The following is a 16,106-nucleotide window of genomic DNA, read 5'->3' on the forward strand; positions in this document are numbered from 1 at the left end:
ACATTTTCAGAGATCAATTAGAATCCAGTAGAGTATACTTAACATAAATTACACTGAATTTTATATTCCAGGATAATTAAGAAAGCTTTAATTTCACCATGGAGATCAAATATCAAAGCTGACAAAAATTCAGAATTTATTTGGGGTGAATATCTTGATCCAATTTCATACTTTAATTAGACTTTTAAATTAAATTTTTAACAACCTGCTTTTAAAAATATGTAAATCGGGCTGCCCTGGTGGCGCAGTGGTTGAGAGTCCGCCTGCCAACACAGGGGACACGGGTTCGTGCCCCGGTCCGGGAAGATCCCACATGCCGCGGGGCGGCTGGGCCCGTGAGCCATGGCCGCTGAGCCTGTACGTCCGGAGCCTGTGCTCCGCAACGGGAGAGGCCACAACAGTGAGAGGCCTGCGTACCGCAAAAAACAAAACAAAACAAAAAAAAACATGTAAATCTATGTTTCTCAGAAAAGTCTAGTTTAGAATTTAAAAAAATAATCCTATTCTTTTGGCTTTCTTGTTTTGTGAATGTTGAGTTTATTTTAGACATTTAGGTTATATGTCTTTGACTCTATCTTAAACACGACATGATGAGCCCACTGTACCACACAGAGATTAAATCTTGAGAAATTACTGTCTTAGGGGATTGGAAGTTATTAAAAGGACAGAGTCCCCAAAGTTGTAATCTGTCATATTCAGCCCCAACTTGTCTTGTAGTGGCAATTGTGTTGACTAAGGGGGACGGGACAACGAACCATTGTACCCAATATAACACATGATTTTCTTTGTTCTAAAAAATAAAACATATAACTGGAAAAGTCAGCAAGACCATAACTATGGCTGTGAACATTTAATACTCACAGAAAAGTTTAATGCAATGCCCCCAAAGAAAAGTTACACAAGTCTTTAAGAGATGTAGTAAATGAAAATGAAAACCATTCATCAATATTGAAAGGCTAAATCCAAATCAGTATTAGATATAAGACACGATATACACATCTTGCCTCTTGGATGGACGCTATCGGCTGGCTCAGTGAGCTACCACATCTCTGTAAGAATCTGTAAGTGAGCGTTGCAGAAAGCCTGACTTCAAGCATGCAATCCAGTCGCAGCGGACTGATGGAGAAGAGACCGACAGAGCAGTCAGGCACGTGTTCGGGTCAGCTCTGCTCCTGGCTGAGCGGCGTGGACTGGGGCACCCGGTGGGCGGGTGGTGGCGGAGCAGGCTCCTGTGTCAGCTGTAGGTGCTGAGCCGGATCTGAAGCGCTTGCTAAATGGAGCTCCCCTGTTTGCTCTTGATGGGCGTGAAGATGTTCCAGAGTTTCCTTGGAGAGTGTGATGACGTGCACTGGCTCGGTCTGTGAGGGTTCCATCTGGCTTTCAATCATATTGAGGCTTTGAATGTGTTCTGTTTGCTCCTGTTGAGCGGAAAGAATTAAGTTCTGCAGTTGCTCTGGCTGCTGCGTGAGCAGGGTGAGGTTAGCAGCCTGGTCTGCCGTCATGTTCTGGGAACTCTCTGCAGTGACGATGCTGATTCCTTGGCTAGGACCAGGCATGAAATTGATGTTATGTACAGAATCAGTTACAAGAAGCTGAATTTCCTGCTCTCCGGAGGTAGAGAGTTGATAGGGCTGCAGCTGAAGAATATTCCTGACCTCTTCAGCATTATTATTGCTGGAAATGCTGCTGGCATCGGATGCATGTTTCTCTTTGCTATGAATTTTTAAGTGAGCCTTCAAGTTGTCTAAGCGAGCAAACTGTAAGTTACACTCAGGGCAGGAGAAAGGCTTTTTGCCCGTGTGCAGAATGCAGTGTCTCCTCTTGGCACTCGAGTCAGAGAAGGATTTGCCACACACAGTACAGGAATATGGCTTTTCTCCTCTACGAGAAAGTATACATTTCATTTTTAAAAACAGGAAGATCTATTTATCACTTCCTGATCATTTAGGGAGAAGCAGTCAAGAAGAGAGGAAAATCAACCTGACTGGGAAGCATAAGTCATGGGTTCTCTTACTAACTTAAGTACTTGAAGCAAGTCACGCCTGCCATGGGCTTCAGTTTCTCATCTTAAGGAAAAAAAAAAAAAGAATGGCAGGGAGGGGTGTTTGAGGACAGGTGGTAGATGGGGCTGTGACGCTGGGTCAGATATGATAAAATCTGATGATTCCACAGTGTGTATTTCAGATAAGAAGGTAAATAGTAATAAATTACACACCAAGTTCTTTTTTGTTTTTAGTTCTCACAGCCAATTTTTAGATTCTAGAAGCCAAATAAATATATATGATTGATTTCAATATTAAAAATTTGAGTCGCCCCTCATTATTTGTGTTAGAAGAACTACTAAATCAAATCCGGAAGTAAGTTGTGTGAACAAATCATTTATTCAGAAAATATTAAATATTTAGTTTTGACTGAAGATAAATCAAAATTTAAGAAATGACATCAATAACTTTTGCTGGCCAGAATCAGTTTTCCTGATTTGGCCTAAGTGAGGAATTTCTTTATTGAAAAGATAAAACAAAATAATAAACTGCCCAGGAAATTCTACTAGAGTAATAATTTGGGGAAAAGGACTATATAGGGAATGTATGTCACCCTACTGAACGCCAGGGTTGGATGAGGACTCCATGTGAGAAAAGGATCCGCAAAACTTTACCGATGGATCCTGATGTGGGTCTGAAGAGAACTCTTTGCTGTGAAAGATTTGCCACAGATTTCACAAGTAAATGGCTTCTCACCTAAAAAGGGGGAAAGTGTTCAGAAATATACATCCAAAATAAAACAAAAAGCAAAAACCACCCCATAGTTTCACAATATAAAAAAGATCAAAGGCAATACCACTGGAACCCTCAATAAGCATGAGTGAATGAATGAAGCACTTAGCGAGCACCTACTACGTACCTGAGCACTGTGTCCTAGGTGCCAGGAGGATACAGAGAAAGTGGGTACGGTTCTTTCCCTCAAACACTTAAACACTGGAACAAGGGGGTAAGTGATTCTACGAAGGACACACATTCACTCCTGTACAGTCCACCCTTAGGTAACTTACACTCCCACACTTTACTGCTTGACCTTCCCAAGGGCCCCTGAGTACCAGGGTGACTTATGGATTATTCACATTTATATCTACCTTCCCAGTGTATCCAGAACCTGACCACTGCTCACCACCTCCACTGCCACCCCTGGCGCAGGCCGCCATCACCTCCCTGCAGCAGCCTCCTTGTGAGTTTGCCCACTTCTGCCCTGCTTCCCTGTCGTCCACAATGAATGAGGCAACTGGAGTGACCCGTTACACAGTCAGATCCTATCACGCTCTGCTGCAAGTGCGCTAACGGCTCCCCATCCCATCCAGAGATAAAAGCCAAAGCCCTGGGCCTACAAGGAACCACAGCTCTGACAGATCTGTGCACCCACTGCCACTCCTCGCCCCAAACCTGCCTGACCTCACCGGGCACTCTCCCCGCCCCCTCACCACACAGCCTCTGGAGAGGCCCTGAACACCACACCCCAAGCACGCCACGCTCAGGGCCCTCGCACTCATCATCCCCTCTCCCTGGCATGTCTCCCCCAGGGTCTCCCAGTGTGGTTCACTCTCCACACGGCCTTCAAGTCTCTGCTCAAGTGTCACATTACCAGTGAGGCTTTATCACCACCCAAAGCACTGCCCCAGCATGTCTTGGTCCACTTCCCAAGTCAGTTTTCCCACAATGCTGTCGCCACCTTCTATACCGGATGTTATTTATTATACCTATATCTCTCCCAGGCTTATGTAGGAGGATTCGTGAGTCTGCCTACTCCTAGGACCCCAGTGCCTAGAACTGGGCCTCGCACACTGTTCCAGAAATCCTTGTTGAGTAAATGAATTTCACAGAGTGGGAACTAAGGCCCACATAAGATGTCGTGACTGCTCCAGACCCCTAGTGGGGTCTGGCAATTTATTTTTTTTAAGAAATAAATTTATCTATCTATCTATCTATCTATCTATTTATTTATTTATGGCCGTGTTGGGTCTTCGTTATTGCACACAGGCTTTTTCTAGTTGCGGCGCGAGGGGCCTACTTTTCATTGCAGTGTGCGGACCTCTCATTGCGATGGCTTCCCTTGTGGAACACGGGCTTTAGGCGCATGGCCTCAGTAGTTGCGGCGAACGGGCTTAGTTGCTCCGTGGCATGTGGGATCTTCCCGGACCAGGGATCGAACCCGTGTCCCCTGCACTGGCAGGTGGATTCTTAACCACTGAGCCACCAGGGAAGCCCCTGACAATTTTAATAAGGCTTCAACAGCATTTATTTAGCGCTAGTTTACACACTGCACATACAATGACAGACTGCCATGCCCTCCAGAAATGCCACTAAGTGATCCTAATGCAGGCAAGGGAACTATGAATTTGAAAAAAGAAAAAAAAAAAGAAGAAAAAGAAAAAAGAAAAATCCCACTTAACTATATAACAACAAGGGATGAGTGAAGTGGGGGATGGTCAGGTAGCTTCCCTTTCACAGCATCTACTAGAAAATTCAAGTGAGATGTTTCCCCAGGTTCAATCTAGGCAGAGGACACTTGTGACAATTTGGGCGAGTCTGCGTCTTTGCAGCAGTAACTCTTCCCACTCCAGAGATTAAAACCAGGCCACTGCCATTCTTTCCACAGCTTTCCAACCAGAGCTGCGTTCTATTCTGATCTCGGTTTTTCTCCCTCTCCCAGTTCCAAGACTGAGTACCTGCTCTGTCCGCCCGTCACTGTAAAGTTCTGTGTGGGGAGCACGTACAACTACGTTCACGTTTATCATTCAATTCCATCTGGGGCTGCAACACCTCAGGAATTCTGTTGGCAAATGTTTTCAATACTGGAAACTCTTTCCAGAAACATCCTCGAGCACAGTAAGAAGGCGAATTTTCCTAGCCCACGTGAATCTGGGGAAAGTCTTCCTACTGCTCTGGTTCCTAACTTGTTCTGGTAACGGTTACACGGCTCCACTGCCTCCGGTTCACCGACACATTCCTTTTTCCTTTGCCTCAGCTCTACAAGGATGGGCAGACCCTCAACAAAGCATGGAGCTGAGAAACAAAAAGGAAACAAAAGACAGGATCACAGTCTCAAAAAGATACACGTGGTAATCAAGTACCGCAGCAGGGCTGCAGCTGACTAAACACTCAAATGAGTGGTATCAACAATACTGCAGACAGGATGCGTGAGGACGAGGCCGGAGCTGGCTGGACTGCAGAGAGGCCCCATTCAGGTACTAGGATAAGCAGAATGACCAAACAGCGGGTGTCGGAAATGACCACAGGGAGGACAAAGAGGGATGAGGATTCACTCGGACAGGCCTGGGGCCTAAAAGGTGAGGCCAGGCCATGAAGAGCCGTAAATTCCAGGCAGAGGACCCGTGGAACTTCTGGACGTTTTTAGCAGAAGACAGACAGGACAAAGTACTAAGAAAATATACGTGGGGACGGTGGGTAGGGGCGGCTGTAGGAATCTGTGTACAGTCTAAGCCACAGTGCCGAGGCCTGGACCAGGAGGTGCAGGAAGCAGACGGAGCGGAAAGAGAAAAGGTGAGGTGACAGGGCCTGGGTGGCAGCGGGGCCAGAAGGGAGTTGGTTACAGGAGGATCAGACCATGGCGATGAAAGGACAGGGCAGAGACACGAGTATAGGTTTCACCCGGGGGGATGCTGACAGAAATATTTAAGGAACTCAGAAGTTTTCCTTCCAGACCCTCTCCTCAGCTGTGCATGCCACTCATCCCGCCCCACTCTGACGACCTGTGAATCCCCATCCCAGCTCCAGACGGTACCGGCTCCTGCGGGCTTGTTGGGTATCATGGCCAGGTTTCCTACCCCATTGGCTCAAACCCACGTGACCATCTTGGTGAATGCAGCAGCATCCAGCCCCTGACCCAGCCAGGCCCAACAGTCCAGTCTGCTCCGAGTGCACATTCGACTGGCAATCTAGCTCTGTACATTTAAATTCCTCAAACAGCTGCTTTCCTTTTCTTCAAAAATCAACAACGCTCACTGTAGAAGACTCAAATAATACTGAAAAGCACAAAGTGTACAAAAAACACTCAGAATTCCCCTGTAGATTGCCACCTCACACTGTGACGAACACCTTTACAGGCGTCTGTGTGCACACAGACAGGTGATACACTATGTACACCATGAGATCGGCCAGTGCATGCTGGTCTGTAACGTCAAATGGGAATGGAAAATTCACCTTAAAAAAATGGTTAAAAACAAACAAACAAACATTTTAAAAGGGTGTTTTGTGTTCCACTATGTATCTTGTCCAAAATTTACCTAACTAATCCCTCACTGAGGGACATTTAGGTCACTTTTAAGCCTGTGACATTATAAACAATCCTGAGTATGATGAACATCCTTATGCGAACATCTTTTCACAACTGGACAGCTTATCTTTTTTTTTTTTTTTGCAGTATGTGGGCCTCTCACTGCTGTGGCCTCTCCCGTTGTGGAGCACAGGCTCCGGACGCGCAGGCTCAGCGGCCATGGCTCACGGGACCAGCTGCTCCACGGCATGTGGGATCTTCCCGGACCGGGGCACGAACCCGTGTCCCCGGCATCGGCAGGCGGACTCTCAACCACTGCGCCACCAGGGAAGCCCAGGACAGCTTATCTTTTTTTTTTTTTTTTTTTTGTGGTACGTGGGCCTCTCACTGTTGTGGCCTCTCCCGCTGCGGAGCACAGGCTCGGGACGCGCAGGCTCAGCGGCCATGGCCCACGGACCCAGCCGCTCCGCGGCATGTGGGATCTTCCCGGACCGGGGCACGAACCCTCGTTCTCTGCATCGGCAGGCGGACTCTCAACCACTGCGCCACCAGGGAAGCCCTTATCTTTTGATTCACATTGCCAAAGTTCTTTCCAGGAAGTTCCCAAATTCCTTTCCCATCAACAGAACTTAAAGATGCCCATTTCCTCAAATATTTGTCAATCTAATGGGCCAAAAGAAATGCACATTTCTTTTTCTCTGACAATTAATGCAGTTAACATCGTTTCAGACGTCTACTGGCCATTCCTATGTCTTTTTTCTGTGATACGCCTTTCGGGTCCCCCTGCCCAGTTTTCTCCTGGGGCACTCATGTTCCCATATTTGGGCTATTAACACTTTGTCACATATGCAGTGACTCTTTTTTTCCCAGACTAAAAATCTCTTAAGTACATCTCTTCTGTCCACTCTCTTGACTTGAAGGCCTTCATCTTTCTTCCCCAGAGCCTGGTAACTGGCTCATCCCCAGGACCTTCCCTCTCTGACCATCCTCCTGGGGCTGCCTGAGTCCTTTTAAATGCACAAACCAAAATATGCCTCCTCTCTGCCCAAAGACCACCCCCTGCTTCACCAGGGGCCTGCCCCTTGTCAGCAATCTCACTCTAGCTGTTCACCGTGGCCTCACTACGGCCCCCGGATTCCGGCCTCTCACATCGTCAACCCCACGCATCCTGTTCCTGTCTGGAAACACCTCTTCCAGCGTCCTCTGTCTGTCTAGCACTTACTCTGGCTTCAAGACTCAGGTCCTTCCTCTGGGACGCTTTCCCAGACCTTCCCAGGGAAAGTGAAACACTTCTGTCCCTATGTTCACACCTCTACCGGGGCTTGTATCACACTGTACTGAGCTTCTTACTAGATCACATGTAAACTCTGAAAGGGTATGTTACAGTGAGGGGCCCCCAGGTCTCTCAAAGTTGGGGATGAGCAATGTTAATGGATAGTCTGAAAACGTGGCTGGGATTTAGGAGGCTTCAAATCCAATCCAACAAAATGAGGCTGTGAATGAAAGCTGTGGCTCAGTTAACTGTGTCACAGGCAGGGGATCTACCTGGAAGTAAGTGGGAGCCCACAGGGGAGGATCAGTGTTTACCTAACACCACGCAAGGGACAGGGACACTGGAGGGCTGGGACTCTACTGTGGTCAGAGGCCATGCACCAGGCTTCTCCATGACCTGGGCTAATTCTCTGAACTTGCCCCCAGCTCACCAAGCAATCTTGGGATCACTAACTTGGTTTGCAGGTACAGTGATGTCAGGAAGGTGGTACTGCAGACAACAGAGAGGTGCAGTCCCTTTGTTAAGTGAACACACTGGATGGTTTATCACTCCTTTGCTTGGCATGGCTTGGCTCAGTTCCTGAAAGCCTGACCAGCTCCAGGTATGGGGAAAGAACTGAGCTGCAGCGACCTCGCTGGCACTGCCTGTCACCTTGCTTCCATTTCAAATTGCATCCGTACCCACCCCACCACCACCACTGAACATGCCCTCTAGGGAAGAAAGCACCTCTTGTTTATCTCTGACTTTTTTGTGCTTGGCAAAGGATATCTAACCCAGAGAGAGTTTGCACTTAAAGAGCTAAGAGAAGAGTCTTGGTTTTCCAATGGGCGTGGCCCTCTCGGCAGGACCCGCCTGCCCTGCCGGCGGCTGTCCTCACCACTGTCCCCACTGTCCGTGGAGGCTGAGCGCCAGCTCTGCCAGGCAGCCTCTCCCAAACCTTCCTCTCTGCCTGGGGAGCAGGCAAGCGAGCGGCACCCCAACTCTTTTCAACACCAATATCGTGCATATTCTCCAGGCTAAGGACAGAAGGGTCACAGTCTCTGCTTCCAAGAGCCCAATCTTTTGACGGGTTTGACCTCTTATCTCTAAGTCAGACAAACCACGTTACAGAGCCCCCGCTGTCTCCTCTCCCACCCAGTGCATCCTCCACTTCCCTCTTCTGCTCCTCAGGGTGGCGGGTGAGCAGAGTTTGCTGGGATCCTGGAGAGAGGACTCGTGTTGCTTTCACCCCCAGTTCAAGGCCCGGTTCTCCTCAGAAAAGACCAGAAGCCTCACTGACACCTTATGCTCAGAAGATGAAACGTCTCACCCCGGGCACTGCGCCACCTCCGCCCTCCCGCGGGGGTTCTCTTCACAGCCCCACACGCTGCCTACAGGCCTGTGTGTAAGCACGGGAATCTCGACCGCTGCTCGCGGTGCCCCCTGAGCTCGGGCACAGATACCCAGCCGTCTCCTCCGTTCATGCACCTGGGTGCCAAACGGACATCTCATGCCCATGTGTCTAAAGTCTAACTCTCCATTTGCCCCTCCATCTTCCCCGGGTTCTCACCCTTCTGGCCGCTTCTGCCTCCCCTCCGCTCACCCCCATATCCAATCACGGGCCCATCACGGGAGTATTCCTTCAGAATACATCTGGCGCTGGGCCACACGCCGCCTCCCCACCACTGCCGCCCTGCGCCAAGGCCCTGTCCCGGCACCGCCTCCTAATGGGTCTCTCCACCCTCCTACGGGCGCCTCCGCCCCTGCGTCACCCCACACGTCACCCCACACGGCGGCTGCTGTGATCCTATTAAAATTCTCTGTTACGTCATGTCACTCCTCGCAGTAAAGCCATCCCATTCAGAATAAAATCCAAAGTCTTTACTGTGCCTTCAGAAGTTCTCAGGCCTAAGGGCACACTAGAAAAACCTGGGGAGCTTTTAAAAATGCCAATTCCAAGGCCTCATCCCCAGTCACTTCGATCAGAATCTCTGGGGGTGGGACCAGGCTGTCTTTTTTAAAGCTTCTCAGGGGGTCGAAGCACACAGCCAGGCCGGGAACCCCGTGTCACACGGGCTCCAGCAGCCTCTGATGTCCACCCACACCACACTGTCCTACCCCCACCGCCCTGGCTGTGCCCCGGCACCACTCTGCACCTCGGTCTGCTCTGCCTAGGACGCTCTTCTCCGGGGTAGACACGATGGCTCGCTCACTCCCCACAGCACGCAGATCTCCATCTAAGATGGCACCTCATCAGCAAGGCCTTCCCAGACAAGCCCCCATGTCAAAGGGCAGCCCCCACTCCTGCCTCCTGCCCCTGCGTTTAGTTCTTCAGAGCACTTATCCCCACCTGACAGGTTACTCACTCACTTGTTCTTTGTCTCCTGTTTGAATGTTAACCCCTCAAGAGCAGGGGCTCTGTCCATCTCAGGCAGTGCTGTATCCTCAGGGCCCACAACAGTGCCTGGTACCCAGTGCCTGGTACTGTTCAGTAAGTATGTGTTAAGTGGATGAATTAAATTTCACAGAACCTATTAATGATGTCTGTAGAAAGACTGTATAGAGATCCATTTTCATAAAACTCATACCCTATGAGATATTTAAGAAAGTAAATGACTTTGAGAAAAACTGTGTTTTCAAAAAAATGTCCAAAGCAACATAAAGCAATCTGATATATAATGCTGGTAGACAATCTAACAGAATCATTAAACTATCAATCTAGAATAGGAAGTTTTTCTTAGAAAAACGAACAGGTTTCTCTTTAAGACATGTTTCTTTTTAAGAAATGCTTTTTACCCAAAGTCCTAAAAGGCCCACATTTTTACTTTTCTGATCTGAAATGAAAGAAGGTGACCTGCCCTAATTGATCCTGCCTTCTCGTCATCCTGGAAGCTGATTTTGCTGGAGGTGGTGATGCTTAAGTTATAAGTACTGGTTCTAAGAGAGAAAGTGGGAAACTCCTCAGTGCCTGGGCTGCCTTAGTGTCTGCTTCGTTTTCTAAAAAATTTATCTTGATAATCTTCAGTGCTGAGGTAAATTAAAATTTAAACACACAACCTGATTCAGACTTGTACTATTTTGTGGTATCAGATGAGGTTTCATTTATGAACAATGCTCAGGAAGTACGCTCCATTTTGCTAACCTACAGACATGTGATGTCCCCACAGGACTGTGTGACAGCATTCTGCCTGGGCTTTTTACGTGATCTACTTATAAAATTCCCACACAATTTACAAAAACACAGTCTGAGGAGGGGACTCCCAGTACTTCATTTCTCGCTCCCCTAAAAACATAAAGCACGCTAGAAAGACAGGGTGAGATGGACTTTTACCTGTGTGTGTCCGTAGATGTTTCTTTAGCTGAGACACATCCATGAATTTGCGGCGGCAGTGGTTACATTCCGGTAACGAGTGGCCTTGTCGCAACAATAAAAAAAGTGTCAGTGCATATATGCTGTCCCTGCATTTCTTCAGTGATTTGTGTTAAAGCACTTCCCTGAAAAATAATCACTTTAAATATGGTACTTTAATAACACAACAATTTTTAAATTAAATTTGGTAACAGTTCATAGTTTCCTAGGCATCTCGACTCACTGCTTCCCCAACGGAGGTGGGACCCTTCCAGTCTCCCTAAGTGTTATCTCCTTTTTCCCTCAACGCACTGGTGTCACTGTGGCCAAACGATCTCAAATGATGCTCCCAATCCCCACTCCATTTATTATCAGTTGTCAGGAAAGAAAAAAGGACACTAGGTGGAGCCAGGCTGCAGAAAGCCTGGACTGACGGCTATGGGGTGGTGACACCTCTGTCCAGGCACCACTAACAACCAATCGACTGGTGCCCTCTTAGTCAAGTGGTGCCTTGAACAAACCAATTTTGCAGAGTTTCTGCGTGTGGCACCGAAACTGCAATATAAAAATTTAATATAAATCGCAAGGTAGCAGAGAGTAACCCAAGGACACCTAATTTAGATTGCTTTTTAAGAACTATTTCCCTAAAAACTCATTTATCTTCTACAAAATGAACCCACTGTTTCGGAAACAATTTGTATTTGCGTTTCTCCCCCAACCAATCCAAATTTTCTCTCACTGTATTGTACCTGTATGAACTCGGTAATGGCTCTTTAGTTGTCTTTTCTGGCTGAAATATTTTCCACACTGATCACATGTAAAAGACTTCTGTCCTGCCAAACAAAACATGCAAAAAACTATAAAGAACTGGAATGCTCACTAATAAGGTAAGTATCACAGTGGGCCCAGATCCCCATTTTCTACAAATAATACAAGTGACTTGTCTACAAACCCAAATGCCTTCAGAGTCTACCACAGTAACATAAATGTGCAAAAGCATGTAAGGCAACAGGGAGTGGTGGAGACTGGGGCAGAACTGGAGAATTCAAGTTCCCCCCAAAGGCATCCAAAGTAAAATAATTCTAAACTCTGGTGCTTAAACAAGTCATGACTGCACACTGCCCTCCCGGCAGCCAGTTTATAAACCCTAGTTTAAGGCTCAACGCTGTGCAGAACTCTAAACTACAGTCTGACAGATGCACGATTCTGTCTTTCAATGATATCATGTGGGGAATGATACGAGGCTGAGAAAAGACCATTTAGATCACGGTAATGCCCTCCCCAGGAATGGGAACCTGGTGGCAGCTGGCTCCCCAGCGCAAGCCCGCTACCTGAGTGCAGGCTCATGTGCTCCAGCAGCGAGTGCTTGGTGGTGAGAGCCTTGCTGCACACGGTGCAGGTGTACGGCCGCTCGCCTGTGTGCATCCGGGTGTGGACCTGCAGGGAATGCTTCTGGGCAAAGCCTTTTCCACACTCATTACATTTGAAAGGTCGCTCCCCTGGAATAAGAGCCCCAGAAACATGATGTAAGCAAGAATCTGCACATCCTCTGTTCCCTCCCAAATTAAAACGACAGTGAACAGGAGAGACAACATCAGCAATAACAGTTTGCAAGATGGAGCTAGACGAGTCCTAGGCCAGCGGTGAGGAGTGCTGAGATACACACAACCTAATTTAAGACAGAGCCTCCACAAGGTCAGGAATTGGTGGCACCTGTTATCTCTGAAAATAGGGGTGAGGGAAGATAAATGACAGTCTGTTTCAAACGTAGTTAGGCCCCCCAAGTCCAGTCTCCTACTCCATGTAACCAGGAGACTGACCCTCTCCCCAGCAGAAGATGGAGACTGTTCTCTGAAGAGGGTACATCAGATGAAGGATCTCTGGACTAGGGGTCTCCGGGTTAGAAGCCTCCTAGCACAGTGGAGTGCCACTACCACAGGGAAAGCAAGTCAAAGTTCACATCTGGGATGGGACTCCCCCCAGCCTTCCGCCCCCTCCTGCGCTAGACGCTGGCAGCCAGGCCCCCAGCCCCCAGCTGGGAGGTGGAGCATCTTCTCCTGGAATGCGAAGGGCCGGCAGTTAGAGAGCTGAAAATGTGATGCCGGGTGTCAGCAAGATGCCTACAGGCCCTGTCTACATCTGCAGAGTTGCCAGTAGCTTTTAGCAAACCATTCTTACATGTAATTAAATATGATTAAAAAAAAATCACCGGACAGTCAAGGAAGGCCTTTAGTAGTAGAAATAGATACCAAAACGGATAAGAGAAAAAGCAGCTTGCAGAAAACAGACTGCCCAGAGTGAAGAAAGCATTAAAAATTAACAAATAAGTAAATGTTGTTATTAACAGGCTCACAGACGATTCTAATTTAAAACAAACAAAAAAAGAATTTAGAGAACAAAAGAGCTCCTAGGGGGCTTCCCTGGTGGCGCAGTGGTTGGGAGTCCGCCTGCCGATGCAGGGGACACGGGTTCGTGCCCCGGTCCAGGAAGATCCCACATGCCGCGGAGCGGCTGGGCCCGTGAGCCATGGCCGCTGAGCCTGCGCGTCCAGAGCCTGTGCTCCGCAACGGGAGAGGCCACAACAGTAAGAGGCCCGCGTACCAGAAAAAAAAAAAAAAAGAGCTCCTAGAAGTAAAAAAAAATAAGAGTAGAAACAGAAAAACAATAAAAGTTGAAAGATAAAGTGGAAATCTCCCAAAAAGTAGAGCAGAAAGTGATGGAAAATAGGAGACAAAAGCTAAGAAAATTAGAGGATGAGTCCAGGAGGTTCAACATCCAAATGGGAGGAGTTCCAGAAAGAGAGAGCAGCGTAAACAGAGGAGAATCAATTATGAAATAACTCAGGAAATTTCTCTGGAACTAAAAGGTGGTTTTCCAGACTGTATGGACCTACTGGTAACCACTCAAATGGAAGAAAAGAGACCCACACTAAAGTGATTCAATGCAAAATTGCAGAAACCACGGGGAAAAGGGAAGATGCTACATGCTGTTTTCCTTAATGAACCTTGTAGAACTATTTAACTCCTTAAACTAGCCTCTGTCACAGTTCAACAAATATTTCTCAAGTGTCTATTGTGTTCAAAAAACCAAAGTTCAGGGTTCTCAGTCTATCTGTACTTAAAATCTCTGGGGAGCTTTTAAAAACACCAACACTCCAGGCAATGAAATCAGAAGCTCTGGGGCTGGGACCCAGGCCCTGGTAGTTTTAGAAGCTCCCTCGGAGACTAAAACATGCAGCCAGGTTGAGAACCACACTGCTGGATGCTGCCAGGTCATAAGACAGCAGGCTGCTGGATGACAGAAGTTTTAAGTACCAGACCCTATACTTATGCTTACAATTAGCTTGAGGGGTAGATTACAGGTATATAACTACAGCCCGACCCAAAGCAGAGTGAGTTAGGTACCTAAGAGAGAGCTCAAAGGAGGAGGGATTTCTGGCTAGGGCTGCACTGTCAGCCTAGCCACCATGTGAATGGTGGCTATTCAAATTAATTAAAATAAAATATTCAGTTCTTTAGTCACACTCACCACATGTCAAATGCTCAAAATACACAAGTGGCTAGTGGCCACCAAAATGGACAGCATAGATATAGAACAATTCCATACTCACAAAAGAGCTACTGGCCAGCACGGGGATGGAGGGACCAAAAAGAAAAGACATTTACAGCTAGATGGCTGAGTGAGAGAGCTGTCCAGACAGATCTGGGCAAAAACACAGCTATGGTCAAGATGAGGGATCTTTAAGAATCATAAAGCATATTAAATTTGGCTGCAGCTTGATTCCTGGGCATTCAAGCCTTGAACCAACAACTTCAAATAAGTAGAGAGGTTCTGGAATCAGGTTCCTTGGGTTCAAATCCCACCTGTCCTACATGGATGCCCTGGGCAAGTTACCTTCAGCTTTCTAGACTTAGTTTTTTCATCTGCACAATATTAACTGTCTCACAGGACTGTTGTGAGAATTCAATGCAATAACATGTGTACTTTATTACAATGCCCATCACATAGACATTGCACAATAAATGAAAGCTGTTATTATTGTTACTTCTCCAAAACACATTCCAATAAGCTGTGAAAGAGTAATTACCCGTGTGGCTTCTCTGGTGGATTGCTAAAAAGTGATTATACTTAAACACTTTGCCACAGTCTTTACAACGGGCCTCGGGGCCACCGGGGCGCTTCCTCCTTCCACAGACCCTCTTGGCTGAACCCTGGTCGTCTTCATCCCCAACAAGTTTGTAATCTTTCAGTTTGACGGACCTCCGAATCCTCCGCTTGCTGCACCGATTCTGGTTGTCCTGCCCATCCTGGATTTTGGGATCACAGTTCTCATCTTTTTCAGCTGGCATTTCCTCCCCTCTACCTGGCTCACAAGCCGGCTCAGATTCTTCCAATTCTTTTGCTGGAATCTGTTCATTCAGTACACCATCGTCTCCCTCTTTAACCACAAAGTTTTGTCTATTCTGAACTGAATTGTTCACTCTCAGCTGTATTTCTTCCTCTGCAGCCAGTTCTGATTTCCCCTCCTGCAGACTGTTGACTTTTCTTGGTCTTCCCCGTTTCCGCTTTGGATGATCATTTTTCTTATTAGAAATAACAACCACTGGAGCACCAGCTGTGTTCAAAGTCGGTGGCTTTGGGGAGCTATGATTATTTTGAAAGTCTGTGTAAGCCTTTACCAGGTCATAGACTTTTAAGAACTGGGCAGTAGCCAGGATTTGTTCTGTACTTTTCTCACTGGCCTGGAGACAACCCGTGTAGATAAATTCCAGCAGGATACTAAACGTGTCGGCAACCATGCCTTCCAGCATATAAATGGACTGGCCAATCTCTCCCTCTTCAGCAAACATCATTGAGAAGTATTCACTACTGGCAGCAAGTAAGGCTTTGTGGGCCCGGAAATGCACATTCTCCACGATTAAAGTAATGTCACAGAGGAAGCCTTTCTTCCTCTGATCCTCGAAACTGGCCAGGATGGTGTCACTGTGAGTGTCTGAGTGTACAACCAGCTGCCCAGGAGGCTCTGATGATGTTGCTGCCATTTTTCTTTAGAAGCCCAAGAAGAATTAAACCTGAAATAAGAAAATAAAGTTTAAAAAGGAGGAGGCATTCTCTAAGATTAATCCCAGCCCAAAGGAACCTACTAGTCACTTCACTTTGTTGGCTAAATTTCATCATTTACCACTTTTAAAAGGCTATTTAAAAACTTAGCTTTGGGTT

At 47.2% G+C, this 16,106-nt stretch overlaps 1 protein-coding gene across 1 annotated transcript; it reads right to left on the reverse strand.

The window, feature by feature from the left end:
- Positions 1-835: 835 nt before the first annotated feature.
- On the reverse strand, positions 836-15,928 carry ZBTB24 (zinc finger and BTB domain containing 24; the record flags this gene model as incomplete). The annotated part of the gene is made up of 10 exons (XM_079716718.1): positions 836-1,881; positions 2,657-2,738; positions 4,905-5,054; positions 5,264-5,331; positions 6,094-6,181; positions 7,989-8,047; positions 8,933-9,025; positions 11,626-11,719; positions 12,218-12,385; positions 14,974-15,928. 10 exons carry the CDS (start codon positions 15,926-15,928, stop codon positions 1,161-1,163), a joined length of 2,478 nt encoding a protein of 825 aa, XP_079572844.1. The 3' UTR covers positions 836-1,160.
- Between the last annotated feature and the right edge of the window lie 178 nt (positions 15,929-16,106).

This window comes from Hyperoodon ampullatus (genome assembly GCF_949752795.1).
Source record: "Hyperoodon ampullatus genome assembly, chromosome: 12".
NCBI lineage: Eukaryota > Metazoa > Chordata > Mammalia > Artiodactyla > Ziphiidae > Hyperoodon > Hyperoodon ampullatus.